We start from the raw sequence: 18,334 nt of genomic DNA, 5'->3' as shown, positions 1-18,334 counted from the left end.
TCTTCTTCCTGTTGAATCTCCTGAACTAACGCTGTGTCGTCAGGCCGTCCAGATAAGCCAGCAGCGGCGTGAGCTGCTCCTTGCTCATCATTACGTTCCTTTTTCTTCCAGGTCTGCTTGAATTGAAGGCTGTTTTGTGCCCGCCTCTTCTGGGGTGATGTGTTTGAAAACAGTCGCACAGTCAGGTGAAAGGAGAACACACGAGAATGCATGATGAAGTAAAACAATGTGTTCAAGGAGAAAAACAGTTTGACCAATGTGATGAACATTTTCAAACTGTAATCCCTTTCAGTAGACGCTGCACGCCATGCGTTAGATCCACCAACAACAAATGATTTAACCTACAGTGTCAGTCTCCTCACGCAGCTACAGTTCTGTTCAGTTATACAGAGCGTCCGAGCCGTAGTTCTCTGAAGCTCTTTCAAACTTTCCACTCGTTTTCAGTCCAACACTTGTATCTTTCAGGATGTTATTACTGACAGACTGTAAATTAATTGCTTTAAGAAAATAAGAGGTGGGTGGCTGCAACCAGCAACATTGTTATTGGATGACCCCAAGTGGTTATCGCGTCCAATATGGCGGACAGCTCTTGAACGACACACGCATGACGTCATGTGTAAAACCTCTATAGCAACCACGGCAGTTTGTCTGGAAACGAACAGATCTAAACATTTGGACTTTTTTCTCAGGATGACCTGATCTGTACATTTGTATTTATTACTTATTAGCATCTAAACACACGTACGTCTTCACTTGGTCCAGTTTACTGGTGAATTCCTCACAGTCACTTTGAAACTGTTGTGGTTTTGGAAAGTAAAGCTTGACCTTCTCTCAGCATCCTGCTCATGAGGACCCGGCGCGCCCGTTTCACAGCGAGTCAGTCAGTAGAATCAAACCTGAAATCAGCCTCATGAGAACTACTAATAATGTCAGAAAGCACTTTTGGGAGAAATTTGAGAGGAGATCTTATTTTAGTTTGACCCCACCCACATCTGTTAACGTGGAGCAGGAGGTCATGACCTGCAGACAGCAGGCGACAGAGACGGCGTTGTTTCCTACACTCACTGCTCCAGTCTAAACATCCTTGGGCAGGATACTAATGAAATCAAAATGAAATAAAGGATGTAAATATTTCATTTTATACATAATGAACATAAAATAATGGACCCCCTCCCCCACACCATATGTGAGATACATGCAGATAAATATGTGCAGTAATTACAACAGAGCGTTCAGTGGACATGAAGAGATGAGCTTTATTATCTTGTTTAGCAGATGACAGAAGCACTGGAAGATAATATACTTTCACTCCTGAAATAAATAGTAATTAAGACCACAAGGATTATTCATTAGCGAATATCACAACAAAGTAAAAGGAGCAGGTTGAACCTCTAAAACAAACATTTCTGCATAGATAGTCTTGGATCAAAGCTCGTGTCAGCAGTTCAGCGCACAGCCTGATACGATATCACCACCTATCATCCTCCTTAGCACACGACAGAGCGCGTGACAGAGGAAAAGCTTTGAGATAATTAATGATGTGATTATGTACAGTGTTTAGAGGTGATCTCGCGCGCACACACACACACACACACACACACACACACACACACACACACACACGCGCACACACAAACGCACGCACACGACCTTTAAAAAAGTAACAATGTGTCCAAGGGCAGAGTTATGAAACATCAGCTGTGTAAATTGAAGCTATTTGGCCTCCGTGTGTTGACACAAAGGTTTATGGTTGCTACGGTGACCATAAACTATGACAATACTGGATAGACAAGAAAAATAAGATTGTCGATCAAACTGCAACGTTTACAAAAGGAAAACAGAAATCAGGTTTGACAGACACACGTTGAGGATTAGTCCCTTCACAATAAAAGACGAGGCATAGTAGCATGAACCATCACTCCCAGGAGCTGCTGAAGTAGTGTTACTGACTCTTCCTTTAAACAGGTGTATTGTGTTACTTCCTTCTATGCAGCAGAGCTCTGTCAGTCAGTGCAAGCAGCTGTTTCCTAAAGCGTTGCAAACATGAGCGTGTACGCCAAAAGTTTGCGTCTGTTTGCGAGCTGTGGTTCTGACAATGATTACGTGTTAGAGTAACAGTAACTCTTGTTATACATTAAAAAGACATAAAAACTTTGATGGACAAAAGAAGAAGAAGAATGTGTTATACTTGGTCAACGTGTCAGTGAAAAGTGGCGAGCCTTTAACTCGCTGTCACCAGGTAGATGTTAAAAAGCAAACGTAGCTGCTGGTCAAGCTCACACTGACACTACAAATCAGGCAGCTTCTGTAAATGCTTCAGATGTAAATGTCACTCTCATCCTTTCTGCTTCACACAAACCTGTATTTTCATAAATAACAAAAGAAATAAAGTTCAGCCCGAGGAGAAACGACATCGACGGAGCGGAAGGTACCGATGACAAACCTGAACATCTGTAGCAGTCGTGTGTTTACATGGGCATTTAGCTTTTTGATTTCATTCATGTTAAAAGTTCGAATGCTATCAAACAAAAACCATCACATACACTGTGTAATTCTGTGAAACCTGGCCTCCTGCAGGTGTGAGTACGTGTGAGACTGTACCTGTCCACTTCCTTCAGTCAGAATACTTTCAGGAAATGCCTTTAAAAAGTCTTTAGGACAAGTTAAAGTTCATCGGAGCTTTAAAACTGTTTCAAATGAGGCACTGATGCGAAAATAACAACGGGGAAAAAATAGTTAATACCAATATTTTGGTCTAGATCAGGGGGTCAAACTGAGCGGAGAGCCGCTGCTGGCGCTGTCGTCTCACACGTTAGTGTTCAGCTAGAACAAAACAAACAAACAAACAAACAAACAAACAAACAAACAAATATTTCCTAAAATGTTTCGTTTGTTTTTAAAATTTCAAATCTTGTATCAGACAAAACTGCAAACTTAGCTGAAGCCTTCCAAACACACTGGTCCTCTGTGTGTGCGCACGTTGTGTTTGTACAGAACAGAATAAATAAGTGCACACAGTGTGCGACTGTCACCGACAGCCTCAGCAGGTTTGTGCTCTCTGCTCGTGTCGTCTTCATAGTCAGTCATGTTGTGCTTTTGATTTTAAACTGCGTCATGCTTCTTCTCAGTATGCGGGCCGCTGCGGCCCCGGACCGCGAGTTTGAGCCCCTGGTGTAGACCGACTACCCTCGCTAAACAAAACTACACCAATCATTTTAAAAGTGCTGTTTAATTTTCACTTGTTGCAGTTTCTAGCTGTAACAAATCAAAGTGTTGTAACAGCAGCAGCAGGAGCACCGGTGAATGTTCTGCTACAGATCGACAAACGTCCAAAGTCAAACATCAGGACCAATAAATGTTCATTGCTGCTCAGGTTGGAGGAGAGTTTGTGATGACCTCTGAACACAAATCAAACTTCTCTATAAGCGACTGGCTTTTTGGTTTCCTGTTACTCTAACTTTGCATCAGCTACAAAGAGAGCTGCTGACCAGTGAAGTTAAAGGGTAGAAAATCAACCGCGAGTAGTAACATGTGTAACACGTGTTACCACCTTCAGAATGGAAATCCAGAGTCAGGAGCTGTGCTTTAACCTGCTGTTACAGCTGACGCTCAGGTCAGTATTACCCGACGACTGAGGGAGGTCTAATATAAAGTAGAGCTAAGACGGAAAAGTGATGCAGTGATGATCTGATACAAGAAGAGTTTCTACAAGTCGTTAACCTGCAGCAGGCCAAAGCAAGCCTGAAGGTTCTGCAGCTTCACACCTGCTCAAGTCACTGCTTACTGTTTGCTTCACATACGTCTCTGTTTATGTGTCTATTAAAGACCATTTCACCAGACCTCATGCTTATACAGGCTGAAAGCCGAAGCCCAGGCGAGGTGCCAGAGTCCAGTTCAGCGCCAGGACACTTCAATATGCCGGAAAGTATTTTTGGACTTTAGTCCAATGATGCCACAAACTCGTGCCTACACAGAACCTTACACGTGTATAAAGTGGTTACGCTGTGTAAGTGACTGATTCCAATCAGAAAAGATTTATGTTTGTTTGTTAAATATATATAGAAGCAGGGAAAGAAGATATGCACATGAAACCTCACACACATACAAACAACTAGAAATCTGAGGTACCTGAGGTATTGAAACACCTGAAGATAACAGTGAGCCAACAGGTGGTATGAGGGCTGATTTCCATTCTGAAGGGATACTGGCTCAGAGGATCCAGATGTTTCTGAGAAGGAACATCCAGTCCTCTCCTATTAATTGTTAGGAAACAGATTCCAAGTCCGCTGCTCAATGACCGCTTTTCTAAACTCATCACTGGCTTTGAAGTACTGGTTATTTAAGTCTGCACTATGTGTAGGCAAGCTGATCCTAACTCTTTGTCTGTAGGCAGCTTCAGTGTGGGGAAAGGAGGAGGTCAGCATCTCTCTCAGGACTGCAGCCCAATGACCGTGTCCAACCACTTCCTGTAGGCCAGGGCAAAGTGTCTCTGCTCGGTGTTACAGCAGCCGCCCAAAACACTGCTTACAAAGCTGAGTTCAGTAGGCAGGGTGGGGGGGCAAGGCAGCAGGACGCCTCTCTTCAGTCTCTTACTATTGTGGGGGTCTGGCAGGAACAGCCCATCTACTTCCATAGGTTCGCCAGCGTGCTTCTGTCCGTTCACACCGTGGCCTGCACAGCTCTGAGAGCTGATCTCTGGCACTCCTGGGTCTGGATCCGTCACATGGTTTAACTTGCAGTCGGATCCTCTGCTGTAGGAATGCTGATGCTCCCTCACCCACTGGTCCCACAAGTAAAAGACATGCCGCCTGAGAGACACGGGGGTATATCAATATCATTATTACAAACGCTGAACATGTCTGTGCACAACGTATTTGTATAGGCTCAGGGATAAACAGCCCCAGAATGTGAAAATGTTTTAATGCAAAAGAAATATTTAAATGATTTATCAGGACAATTAATTTTTTTACTTGTTTCTCACAAACGATGTTTGCAATCAGCGACAACCTGCCACCGACTGTGCAGCAGGAACAGACAACACATTGGTTTTACCCGACTTCCTCGTTTAAATATGACGTCTGTGTCCATTCTGCAGTCGCTGTGAACCAACAGTCTCTCACCTGTGACTCCAGAGTGTTTCATGTCCAGGGAAGGACTGGATCAGATCTGAGCAAAGGTCCATCTCCTGGTGGAAGAGTTGAAGGACTGTAGTGAAGTCAGCGCGGCTGTCTTCCTCGCCGCCCGCCTCTTGTCCTGAAGGTTCTCCGTTACTGTGAGAGCGGCTGTGTGGGCGGCTGCCCTCTGGGACTGTGCTGCACCCACGCTGGGGTGAACAGCTGGTGGAGGTGCGAGCTGGCCTCTTGCAGATTTCAGCTATTAGCTCCTTAAGGAGGAACTGGCGGTAGTGGAAGCCACTGTGGTCAGAGACATGCATGGACACCCAGAGGCGCATAGAGGACAGCTCGTCGTGGAACACCTGCCAGAATCACGACGACAAAGGTACGTGTGAAGGAGCAGAAGCTGAACATCAACAAACCAACTGAGAGATTCTCACTTCATTTATTAGCTAATCAATAAAGTTGAACGTGGGGGGCCTTGAATGGTCGTTCAACAGCTCGCAGAAAGAACAAGACAATAAGAAAATTAATCCATAAAAGCAACTTTTCAAGAAATACGTCTCTATAAGCCATGTGGTCGGGTCTGTCATTCCCCAATTCTGGGTGTCGGCACCGCTGTCAACGATCCGCGACAGACCCGACTAGTGCTGTTCGATATAAGGATATATATCGGGTGACGATATAAAAACGTCTGTCGTTTCATTTCACGCTATCGTTTGTTTCGTGGCGTCGCAAAATAAACTGTTTACGGCGATATTTGTTCATGTTCTGATGTCACTGTAGTGGCTGTAATCATTTATTAAAGTTCTCTCTTTCTCTTATATTTAATATAACCACACTACAGACGGACAAGCGCCTGTTTTTATGCACGACGGTAAAACCACCGCGTGTCCGCTTGTTTATTTTCCACATAAACCTTTCACAATAAAGCTCAAGATCCTGTTGAGACTTTTCAAAATAAACTGAATCACATGAAAGATGCAGATTATTTACGGATGAGAAGTAAAAAAGAGCCGCCAGGTGCTAAAAAATAAAGCTTAGACTCAAACGTTAGAACAGGCTTTTCCCCGCAGCACGCCGTGTAATAAATACACACAAAGAAAACGGCGCCGTTACAACTTATGTCTAAAAATGTGTAGTTTCATGCATCGGTTAAAACACTCGACTCCAGCTACACGACGCCCAGCTGGAAACACTTCACACAAGTCGAGCTGCCCGAGATTCACAGGATTTACAGAAAATGTTACATTGTTGTGATTTATATCGTTACCAGGACGATAGATGTCTTATATCGGGATATGAGATTTTGGTCATATCGCTCTAGACCCGCCCACATGTTCACACTTTTCAGTCCACTTCTTTATTGCGGTTGTCGACGTACGCACGCCGCTGCAGCTTTTCAGTGGGCGTGCATATTATTAACGTAACTGCTGCAAAAACACTTATGTTATGTTAAATATTTGTTCCGCGTGACTTTTCTCCCAGGTAACTTGCGCCCCACCAGTGGGGTGCCCCACACTTTGAGAACCACTGGTTTAAAGACAGAAACCTGCCTTACTCATGTAGTTACACAGAGTTCCTCTGTGATGACTGTGCCAGCTGATTTCAACCATGAGTGCTACATGACATCCAGCTGGGATCATTTTGATTCATTTAAATTTCTTAGCGAGTGTTTATTTAGTTACACCACATTATTTGCACAGCAGCTCCACTTTTATACGGCCAGGCATCAGTAATATAACTACATTAAATAAAAAGAGAGAACATGTGTGATGAGGGAAGAAAATAATGATCTAATTACTGCTGAAAAACTAAATGAGTAACTGAAATGCTACCTTGACATTGCCCCTGGCCATGTGCTGCAGCACCCAGATGCGGTGTGACCAGGCATTGTAGTTGCTGGGATAGCGGCCGGCTGCGTCAGAGCACACCTTCATCTCTTGGCGGAGCGTCCTGGCCAAGCGGTCACCGAGCTGCTCGTTTCTCTCAGCGTCAGCCTGCACTGCTTCAGCCTGCTGCTGATTCTTATTGTGGTCCAAAGTAGAGACCTGATTCAGGACCTGCTGCAGCACCCAGCGTCTGCAGGAAGACACCAGCCGCTGGGTTACAAAGCTTCACTCACTCTGTACACGTTACTGCTTTTACAGGAAGAACAGCATCCCACATGAGCCTCGGTGCTCGTTGTAAGCCTTAGAACATCGTTGTTGTTTTTCAGTGGGATTAAAACACCTTTCTCCACCTAGCAATGATCTCAGGAAATCTATCACCAGTCATTTACATCGACAAGGTCTGAATGCAGCTGCCCTCAGCTCCCGGAGCCAAAATATTCCCTGTTCAGCCTACAGTGCTTAGCACAAACAGTGCTACTGTTAGAAAACTGTTGAAAATAAAGTGTAGTCTAAGAGGAGTTTGAATAGCTCCCCACACAAAGAAAGCAGCTCGGAACATCTGAGTGTTTACAGCAGGAGAAGCGTAAGCGGCTTTACCGATGAATCCAGGTCTCTGGGCTCTTGGGAAATTTGGTCAAAGCCAGCTTGCCCAGGTAGAGGTCCTTCTCTGGGTTAAGGACTCCACACTGCAGTAACTCCTTCCTGCAATAACAAGAAAGCACGACGACAGTAAATCCATCAATATAAAGACTATCACCCACAGATTCAGTTAGAGCACATGCATGCTGTGATCTCTTATCAAAGATGGTTTCTGACACTCTGCAGAGCAACGTCCACATTTTGTCTCCATCATTCGTTTTATCTTTTAGGTCATTTCGAGGGGACGACTCTGATCGTGCTTTAATTCTGACTCTTCTAAAAAGCAGGATGTGCTTAAGTAAGACCATCCGTGACATCCCATAATGGACATGATCTAATGCCTGTGAATAAATATAAAAATGGTAACTGTTGCACCAGACTTTGATGAGCTGCAAACAGGAAAATGATTTTTGTTCACGTTTGGTTTAAATGAGTTGAACAAACTACAAATGTGTCTCTGTTACAAACAGATGGTCACACGGTCGGTGTTGATCTGAAAGTCTGACACATGAAACTCTGGAGTTTGTTTCTATCCTGGAAAACTATAAAGAGATGACAGGAAACAGGAGAGTGAAGACATGCAGCAGTTTCAAACCCAGGCACCAGGTTGATACTGATAATGGTCACATAGTAACTGGACTGGTACTCTAGAGCCTTTCTACTCAGATGAGCACTCAGCGCACTTTGTACTGCGAGTCACACTGACCCATTACACAAAGACGCACACACATCACTCATCTATTCTTAACTTCTTTATGAAAGCCACAGTCCATCCATACACATATCCAAATATGCTCCATCCATGTACTCCGATGGATGCGTCGGTGGGTTGGGCATCTCGCCCAGGGTTACCTCGATGCTGACTGGACGAGTCAGGAACCAATCTGCTGACCTTCTGATTCGTCAACACACCACAGCCGCCCCAATCAGACACAAATGTATCACAGTTGAACTGTTAAAAGCATTAGCTTTGTTATGTGCGCTGACAGATCCTTACATCCTGACACTATTCATTATTAGTATTAGTGGTACGGACACAGTGGGATAACGCAGCAGTCAGGAGGATGCCAAACTGCCAGGATTGTCTAAGGAAAGAAAGTGACTGGACTCTCTAAACAAAGAAGCTTCTTCAGTTCTAAAACCAGGCGGTGCAGAGTCCCAGTATTTAATCCCTAGAGGGGATTGTTCCTTTTGAGGGTCGTTGGAACACTATTGATGATGTGCCTCGGTGTGAAAGAAGGTGTGCGTCATTATCACTGCCTCACCCCAATTTGTGACCCACTGAGCTCACCTGACAGACGACGTGAGTGGGGTCTGGTTTCACCTGAGACCTCTGCTGTTAGCTAATGTTACCTGACATCAAGAAAACCTTCCTGTGTGATGCCTGTCACACAGGCAGGGAAAAACACGCTGGAAAAAATGAAAGGAAAGCATCGCTCTCACTATAACCACGTTTATCAGAACATTCATCCTGTACCTGACATTCCACGCAGTGGTGAAGTCTGGGTTCAGCAGCAGCAGAGTGCAGGTGATATCCACTAAAGCTGGGACAGAAGGAAACACAGGGTGTTGCTTCACTTTGATGTGGAAAAAACAGGAGCATAAAACACGTTTAAAACTAAGCAGGACAAAACAAGGAGGTCATTAACTGACCATGACTGGAAGCTCAAACCTTTATCAGCTTTAAAATAAATGCATTAAATAAACAAAACAAATGTTACAGACTACTTTTACTCCACCTCTGGGATCGCTTTTGTTATCGAGCTACCTTCTCTGTCCAGCCAGTGCTTGCGTTGGCGGTACAGCAGCAGCTTGTTGTGGACGTACGGCAGCAGGAATTTAACACACCAGCTTTCCACACCAAGCTTGTTCTCCACCAGCACTATGGGACTGCGGTTGTAGCGAGCCTCTGGACACGGGATCACACCGATCTCATCACTGAGGGAGCAGAGAGTGACAATGAGGGTGAACAAGGGAAAACGTTACAGTAACCGACCAGTCGAAAATTAGGAAAGACCACAATTAGATTACCACCATATCAACCAGTGGACCAAGCAGCAGTACCCAAAGTAATGAGTAAACAAAAAAAGCACCTTTAATGAACTTAATCTGCTGAAATTTGACTTTTCAAAAATGTAGAAAAACAAAAGTTGGAGCTGAAGTTCATCAAACTGAAGCAGTGCTGAAATAAACGCAGTACGACAGAAACATGGCAACCTGCCACACAAGGTCATGTTGCAGTACATCAGCTGAAGCTTCGACAGCCCAATCACGTCTCCCAGCTTACATGTAACATATGATGGTACTATGACATGTGGTTAGTGCTGTGAGATCTACAGAGCTGTCACCGTGCAGCGGCTTGTTTGGGATCCATCTCTGTTATAACAAACAATAACATACTGCTGGGACAACATAGCAATCAATACATCACAGATATCTGACACAAGGTCAAATTCAGGTAAGTTATTAGATGATTAATGATGTAATGATGGATCCTGTACACATCTGTAGCCGTTTAGAGTCGTCCATTTAAAACACACTGGATAGTTCACTTTGTCACTTCCAAGAAATGATCTCATGTTTTCTTTCAAGTTGCTTATTTCTGATCTTGTACTCTTTGGGGGGGTGTTAAACATACTATGTCACCACACTGCCGGCCATGCCTCTCCAGTGTCCTTTGCTCAAAGTTTGTGCATCATTAAACAAACACCGACGTTCATGCTGAGCTGAAGTGTCTCCACAGATACAAACTACAGTTCACGTTCATCAGCAGTCTGAATTTTAACACTGTTATGTAGTATTACTAAGTCCTCGCTCCACCTTCCAGAATTATTTTTATTTCTGGAAGCATGAAACCAGAGTGGCTCGCAGGTTTCAAAGCTGGGCAGAAAATAAAGGGTGTGATTTCAGAAGCACCCATATTTGAATTTCTGTGGTTCATCAATCATATCCAAGACTTTTGGGTGGGACATTAACTGTTCAAGATTTTTTTTCTTTTTAGAATCAGTAATGCAAAAATCCATTTAGTTCCACGTGTGTCGTTTCGTAGTTTTGATGTTTTCAGCGTTTCACCACAATGCAGAAAAAAATCAAAATAGAAAAAACCTAGAAACGCTCTGCTTGGGTGTGGGAGGAGTTCAGAGAGGCCACGGAAAAAGACTTTCGGACTGCCTTGAAGAGATTCTGGTAAACCAGAAGGCGACTCAAGAGGGGAGAGTGGTGCTCTACCTGCACTGTGTATAGTGCGGGTGGAGCGCTGCTGACTTTGACTGAGAACACTGTCAGGTGGTGGAAGGAATACTTCGAGGACCTCCTTAATCCCACTGTCTTTCATGACGAAAACAAAGTCTGGGGACAAAAGCGACGACTCGTCTATCCCCGAGGTCACTGAGGCAGTTAAACAACTCCTTGGTGGCAGAGCTCCTCAGGTGGATAAGCGTTGCCCTGAGTTCCTGACGGCTCTGGATATTGTAGGGCTGTCTTGGTGGGCAGAATTTCTAGGCGTATCCAAGTGGTGGAAGGCTTTCACTTGGGTGGTCTCAGGATCTCATCTCTGCTTTTTGCGGATGAGGTGGTTCTGTTGGCTTCATCGGGTGGTGGCCTCCAGCTCACACTGCCGAGTGTGAAGCTGCAGGAATGAGAATCAGCACCTCCAATCAGAGGCCATGGTCCTCAGCCAGAAAAGGGTGGAACGCCCACTCCAGGTCAGGGAGGAGTTCCTCTGAGTTTTGTTCACGAGTGACGGGAGAAGGGAGATCGTCAGACGGATTGGTGCAGCGGCCGCATCACTGCGGCCGCTGCACCAATCCGTCGTGGTGAAGAGAGAGCTGAGTGTAAAAGAGAAGCTCCCAATTTACCAGTCGATCAACTTGCCTACCATCACCTATGGCCACGAGCTGTGGGTAGTGATGGAAAGAATGAGATCGTGAATACAAGCGGCAGAAATGAGCTTCCTCTGAAGGGTGGCTGGCCTCTCCCTTAGAAATAGGGTGAGAAGTTTGGACATCCGGGAGGGACTCAGAGTAGAGCAGCTGCTCCTTCACATCAAAAGAAGCCAGCTGAGGTGGTTCAGGCATCTGACAAGGATGCCTCCTGGTGCCTCCTGGGTGAGGTGTTCTGGGCATGTCCCACCGGGAGGAGGCCCCGGGGCAGACCCAGGATATGCTGGAGAGATTATATCTCTCGGCTGGCCTGGGAACGCCTTGGTGTTCCCCTGAACAAGCTGGAGGAGGTGGCTGGGGAGAGGGAGGTCTGGGCTTCTGTGCTTAGGCTGCTGCGACCCGGCCCCGGATAAAGCACAAGAAGATGGATGGATGGACAAAACAAAGAAAGACCTTAAAATTTTCAGAGAATTGTAATTTATAGAGCTGAATAGGTTCTCTGCAGTAATCTCAGAAAGTCTCTGAAAATGTCATAAAACTGTCTAAACCCATAAAAAGAGAAAATCCTAGTAATGCCTTAGTAGATCAAGGTCTTGGGACCTGTTTAAAGTTTGAATTCCATCTCTAGGTCAAAGTATGCTGAACTAGTTAAGCTTCAAAATACTGGAGGTGTGAAGAGCACGTGAAGAAGATATTCTCCATTTATTTGGATGGAAAATATATATAAGTACAAAAGTTACACAAAAGTAAAAACAGTAATGTCTTGATGCACGTGCAATCATCCAGATAAATCAATCTCCAAAGGTTGATTCTGTTCATCTGGACATAGATGACGTCATCAGGTGACGTCTTCAGTCTCAGCTGACTGCAGGTTTCAACCTTATAAACAGGACATTTGCATAATGACTGAAACCAGCCCTGAAGGAACAATGGGCTGGGAGGGCAGTTCCTTAATCTTAATTATGCAAAGTCTCATGACCATTGATCAACAACCACTGATCAATGTCCATGAGTCCCATTCACAGAGAGTTGGGGAATGGCTGCAATCACAGCATTGTACGATGGTGACAGATGTACCCTTAGGCCCCCCTCCTCGATTCCTCAGCATAACCATGTATAATATCCACAACACTTCGTGGCTCAAGAGTTGGGTGTTCCTCTTGTAATTGGAAGGTTGCCGGTTCGAGCCCCGGCTTGGACAGTCTCGGTTGTTGTGTCCTTGGGCGAGACACTTCACCCGTTGCCTACTGGTGGTGGTCAGAGGGTCAGTGGCGCCAGTGTCCGGCAGCCTCACCTCTGTCAGTGCGCCCCAGGGTGGCTGTGGCTACAATGTAGCTGCCATCACCAGTGTGTGTGTGTGTGTGAATGGGTGGATGTGTAAAGCGCTATACAAATACAGGCCATTTACCAAAAAGAGGTTATATACACACACAATACGGTATACTATATATATTATACTATTATACTATAATAATATTATGTTGAAGCACAGTACGTATCACTCCGCGAGGCTCTGCCTACGATAGCCATAATGCTCCGACAATCCATCAAGCGGTGCGGCTTCGTAGCTTAGCAAAGTCGTACAAACAGATTTTCGAGCGCCGTGCACATAAAATCGTTTCGAGGTCAGTAAACACAACCAGAGTTCATACATAAGGCACACGGGATTATAAGGGGCTCTGTCGGGGCACAAAGGATTGATTTTAAGTGCGCCGTATTTTCCAAACAACACGGTAATAACGACGGCCCGCTAGCATGCGCTACCAAAAATAGTGCTTTGTTGTGTATCTGACGGACGAAAGCTAAACCAGTTCCACCACTGAAGCTGCAGCATTTTTACAAACCAGTTCTGGTTCATCCGTTTCATTCAGCGATCCGCTTTCGCTCTTCTCATTCTGCGTCGCCGCCATGTGTGTATGTAAACATAGGCACTGCACATGCGCGTTCACAAGCCAGAACATCTTACTATTCATCACTGATTGAAGAAAATAAGAACAACCCCAGGTTTCTCTTCAGCACTGTAGCCAGGCTGACAAACAGTCAGAGCTCTGTGGAGCCAACCATCCCTTTAACGTTAACTAGTAATGAATATTTAAATATGTTTTCTCTAATGGGCAAAAAGTCCTTCTCTCATCCCGACTGTTCGCGGCAGATGGCCCCGCCCCTCCCTGAGCCTGGTTCTGTCAGAGGTTTCTTCCTGTTAAAAGGACGTTTCTCCTTACAACTGTTATTTTTATTTTGAATGAATTACAAATAAAAGTTAAGAAAACATGTGTTACTGCCGTCATCCATTCTGACACCAACACCCAGAAAACTTAAAAGTAGGGATGGGTGTCGAAACCCGGTTCTTGTTGAGAACCGGTTCCCACTGTTTCAGTTCCTTGGAAGTGTTTGCCATTTTTGCAAACGATTCCCTTATCGATTCCAGTCGCCCCGAATGACGTCACCACGTTGCGGAGCGTCATTTACCTGGCAGGAAACACGGCGCCTAAATGGCTCAAAAGTTTGGTTACACTTTACGAGAACGGATGACAACAGGACAACTTGCAATACTTGCAAAGTAGATATTTCATTTAAGGGAGGAAACACTACGAATATCAAAAGCATTTGCTCACAAAACACGCGATGACCTTAAATGAATGTCGTGTTTTTAATTGGGACTCGTGAATCTCAACCCAGCAGCAGCGGTAACGTTTGCACGTCCTCTCCCGTTAATGCGGCAGGTCAATAATCACCTAACAGTGCATATTATGTTAGCACGATCTGCCTTATTACAAACCTGCCATTACTGTGCGTTTAGTGACCATGATGAGAGAGACAGAGTCTGGCTCAGATGCTGGCAGTTCTCCCTGCAGTCTGCCAGCAGCGTCTCCTTTCAGGCCAGGATAGACGAATGTCACCGAGCAGTGACTCAGTTTGTGGTCAAAGGCTTGCACCCGTTTGCCACAGCAGATGATTTTCAGTAAGTGAATGTGTTTAATTGTAGGCAGGGACATTACTGGATATTCTTGTGCAATTGCTACAGAATAATTTATGTTATACTTTGTTATTGCTACAGAGGAATATTTATTTTACATTTACAATGTTTTTCCTGGGGACCCTGTGACACCCATTGAAGAGCCGTAGGCTGGATCTCTTAAGATCTCACTGTTGGGTTTGTAAGGCCATGTTACTCCTAAATGTCTATCTTGTTCAAAGAGAAGATATAAAACAAAGTTCTAAGCTAATCAACCTTAGTGTTCTCCTTTTTTAAAAAGAATCGATAAAGAATCGAATCGTTAAACAGAATCGAAAATGGAATCAGAATCGTGAAAATCGTATCAATACCCATCCCTACTTAAAAGTGAACCAAACACATCCAAACTGAGGGGTTCTTCTTCCCCCAAAGCAGCTGAAAATCTGTGGTTATCAAATTCAATTCAAATTCAAATTTTATTTGTCACGTACACAGTCATACACAGTACGATATGCAGTGAAATGCTTGGACAACTGCTCGTGACCTAAAGAAAACAAAAAAGGAAAAGGCTATGAATAAGATAGGAAATAAATATGAAAAATTAAAAAGGGTAAATTTAACTAGGAAGGAATAAAATATAAATTAAGGTTAAAAATGAAATAACTGTACAACACAAATTAGAATGAAGGGTAAATTTAACTGGGAGAATAAGATAAAATATATAAATTAAAGTTGAAAATAAAATAACTGTACAACAAAATACACAATATAGAACTATATAAGAATGTATGAAGAAATATAAATAAATATATACACAATAACAGCAGCGTGATTTAAGTAATGAAGTGAAAACAATGTCCAGAATGTCCAGTGTGTGTAAGAACTGTATGTGTGGGTCAGTACTGTGTGGTGGTGTGATTGAGAGACCGTATCGCCTGCGGGAAGAAGCTCCTCCTCAGTCTCTCTGTGTTGGTCTTCACACTATCACACTAAACTAGAAGCTGCAATGCTTCATCGAGTACATTTTAAAAATCCTTGTCTCAAATTCTGTACTTTGATATCTTATTTAAGCCACATGTCATTTTACACACATTTTCGCAGCATGTCAAAAAGCCACACGTGTTCCTGTTGTCACCATTAAAACCTTTACTGGGAAGAATCAGTGCGAGTCCTTTTAAAACATAGCAAATTCTAAACCAGTGAGTAGTTTTGAAAGCCCTAATTTTTTCCTGTTTGGGATATTGATTAGTGCTCATTAATAAGACAAAAGTATCAGATTACTCGATTAATCGATGGAATATCATCAGAATATTTGATTTCCAAAATAACTGATAGCTGCAGCCTTAAAGTTCTTAACATACTATCACACAGGATCGACCTGACATCACGTGCTTCTCATAGCATGCAAATCTTCGGTACCATCATAAACAACTGTTAAGCATCCCAGTCCAGTCACCGGCGAAATAAACAATAACACCATTAATGAAACAACATGATCGGGATGTCGCATTTTCAAAGCTGCATAGCTCAGCTCGCTAAAGTCGTGAAATATCCCGCTGATGCATGTTTTAAGTTATTTAACTGTAAGTAAACAGTAATCCCCACGACATCGTGTCTCACGCACTGAACAGAACAAACAAAACTAAGTGTCTAAATGTGAACTTCATCTAGACAGTTCCGATTCCAGGTAATAGTCCACGCCCATAATTTGAACCCTGAATCAGCCGTGGCCTAGCCTTGGAGCCGCTGCGTGTGAAACAGGCCTCCGGGCCCAGCGCAGTTTGTTCGCAGCCGACTGTACTCACATGCTGGGGTTCTTCTTGAATGCATTCGCGATGTCTTTGACAACTCTCTGGACCAAGACGTCTACCTCCTCCTCCGACTCCGCCATTTTTAGAGCACCGTCTTCTTCTGCTGCTTCTTCTTCTTCCTCGTTGTTTTTATTGGCGGTTAGCAAACAACGAATTGGTGCATTACCGCCACCAACTGGTGTGGAGTGTTGACCAAATCGCTGATTCCAAACCTGTTCTCGTATTAACTCTTGTGCCCCTCCGATCATTTCAACACGATTTTCTATTGTCCATTAATGCTGTAATTACTGTTCTATTGTGATCATTATTCGTACACCATGATGAGATGTTTCCATTTCCATTCAAATAGAAATGAAGTTCATTGGTTCAGATGAAAGCCTTTTGCATGGGTTGATGTTGTCCTTTCTATTCCAAACTTGGACTAATCTGTATTCTAACTGTTACACATCCTCCTCCCTGAACCTCACCTCTGCATACACTGCTATATCCTCTGACTACAAACAGTTGGTTTGAGACAAGTTTCCTGAATACAGATCATTTCTGGTTTCATGAATCCTTTAAATTCTTGTTCATTTGCGATTAAACGTCGAGCTTTCTTATGATCCTCGCTCCTGATGTCCTGGCTCCCTCCAGTCCTTTGTTAATATCAAAGATCTTCTCTGTTCCTTTGTTTATCATTTGGATAAATGTACTCGAGCTGCACAGTTAATGACAACTAACAACAACATCTTCTCAACTGTAACTGTAGATTCTGGTTTCCCACTCTGCGCCCAGGGTCAGGTTGAATTTGGCTGAACACTCGTCTCTCTCCCTCTCTGCGCTTGCACTGCCCTCACAGCATCAGCAGAATGAGGAGGCCATTCTAGTCCAGCCAGGAACCAGTTTATGCCAAACTGCCCCCCCACAGCACCGACTCCTTTTTCTTGGTCATTTTTCGTGGCGGTTGGTAAATATCAAAAAAGGTGCATTACTGCCACCCACTGGTTCGACTATTGAATAAACTCTCGTTCACAAAGACAAACAAATAAACAAAAAACAAAACAAATAAATCAAACTACAGATTTTACTCAAAACATTTATCTGTCTTTAAAAAAACAAATATGTAAATGTGGCCTGATAGTTTTATTTCTCGTGTTCTTTTAAAATAGATATGACCCAGTTTCACTTTGACATTATTAAGGTTTTTATCAGCTGTCTCATATTTGTGACAGTGCAGGTACACCATGGTGCCGTCTTCTGCAGCGCAGTCACATTTCCCCGTACGTGTTTCCTTCGATTTGAAACAGCTGTGATATCGTCGTCTCCTCTTTCTGTTCCTTCCTGCACCTTTTCTTTCTTCCTCCCACTGCTTTTGGCACCTTTCCTTCATCTTCTGCCTTTTTTAATTCGATTCAATTTTGTTGTTATAGCGCCAACAACAGTTGTCTCAAGGTGTCGTAAGGTGAAGACTCTGCACTCGCACCCTTACTACACCTTTAATCTCTGTCCAACTGAAAAACGTTTTGGTGGCTTCATCTGTGAGCTTCTCTTCTGTTATGTGATCATCATAATGTGATGTTATTAAACTGCAGGCCCTGTTATACTGTCTCTGTCTGGCCTGCTGAATGAATGCACAGTAAAGCATATGAAAGTACTGCTGCACCAGTGTTAGAGAAATGATCTGTTTATTATTCACACTGATTGTAGTTCATACTTTTAACTGTTGTGATTTATTCTGATCTTTAATCATCACAAACATGACGCATCTATAATGAAGCGACTGTGAGTAAAGCCCAGTCCTTTATAGAGCCTGGTTAGGTTTACTGTGTCATCAGGACCTGCTCTTAAATCAAACAGTGTCCACTGCAGGTTACAGTGATGGGGAGCTGAAGCCCATTTTAAAGGAGTGAGAGAATCACTGTTTTGATCAGTGTAACTATTTTTAATGACTGTTGTTGCAAATGATCCACATTTTTGTGTTCACCCGTCTGTACTGAATGTTATTATGTGATGTATATGTTGTGATGATTTTAATCTCAGTGAGGATTTTACCTGGATAAAG

At 43.7% G+C, this 18,334-nt stretch overlaps 1 protein-coding gene across 1 annotated transcript; it reads right to left on the bottom strand.

Moving 5' to 3' along the window:
* Positions 1–1,231: 1,231 nt before the first annotated feature.
* Positions 1,232–16,440, bottom strand: ptar1 (protein prenyltransferase alpha subunit repeat containing 1). Its single transcript, XM_040046531.1, has 7 exons — positions 16,288–16,440; positions 9,414–9,583; positions 9,123–9,189; positions 7,604–7,708; positions 6,953–7,196; positions 5,121–5,476; positions 1,232–4,808 (listed from the first exon to the last, which is right to left on the bottom strand). Exons 1-7 carry the CDS (start codon positions 16,371–16,373, stop codon positions 4,430–4,432), a joined length of 1,407 nt encoding a protein of 468 aa, XP_039902465.1. The 5' UTR covers positions 16,374–16,440; the 3' UTR covers positions 1,232–4,429.
* Between the last annotated feature and the right edge of the window lie 1,894 nt (positions 16,441–18,334).

The sequence above is a fragment of the Simochromis diagramma genome, unplaced genomic scaffold (genome assembly GCF_900408965.1).
Source record: "Simochromis diagramma unplaced genomic scaffold, fSimDia1.1 OVJJ01000005.1, whole genome shotgun sequence".
NCBI lineage: Eukaryota > Metazoa > Chordata > Actinopteri > Cichliformes > Cichlidae > Simochromis > Simochromis diagramma.
The sequence above is the reverse complement of the archived record's forward strand: the minus strand, read 5'-3'. Positions and strand labels throughout refer to the sequence as shown.

What these genes read in the sequence shown, in the direction of transcription:
- ptar1 (XM_040046531.1), bottom strand. Translation starts at nt 16,373, where the DNA reads ATGGCGGAGTCGGAGGAGGAGGTAGACGTCTTGGTCCAGAGAGTTGTC. An exon ending in ACCACTGCGTGGAATGTCAG is followed by an intron (nt 7,709 to 9,122) that starts GTACAGGATGAA and finishes TTGTTATTGCAG; the next exon opens with GAAGGAGTTACTGCAGTGTG. An exon ending in CCAGAGACCTGGATTCATCG is followed by an intron (nt 7,197 to 7,603) that starts GTAAAGCCGCTT and finishes GTCTTCCTGCAG; the next exon opens with ACGCTGGGTGCTGCAGCAGG.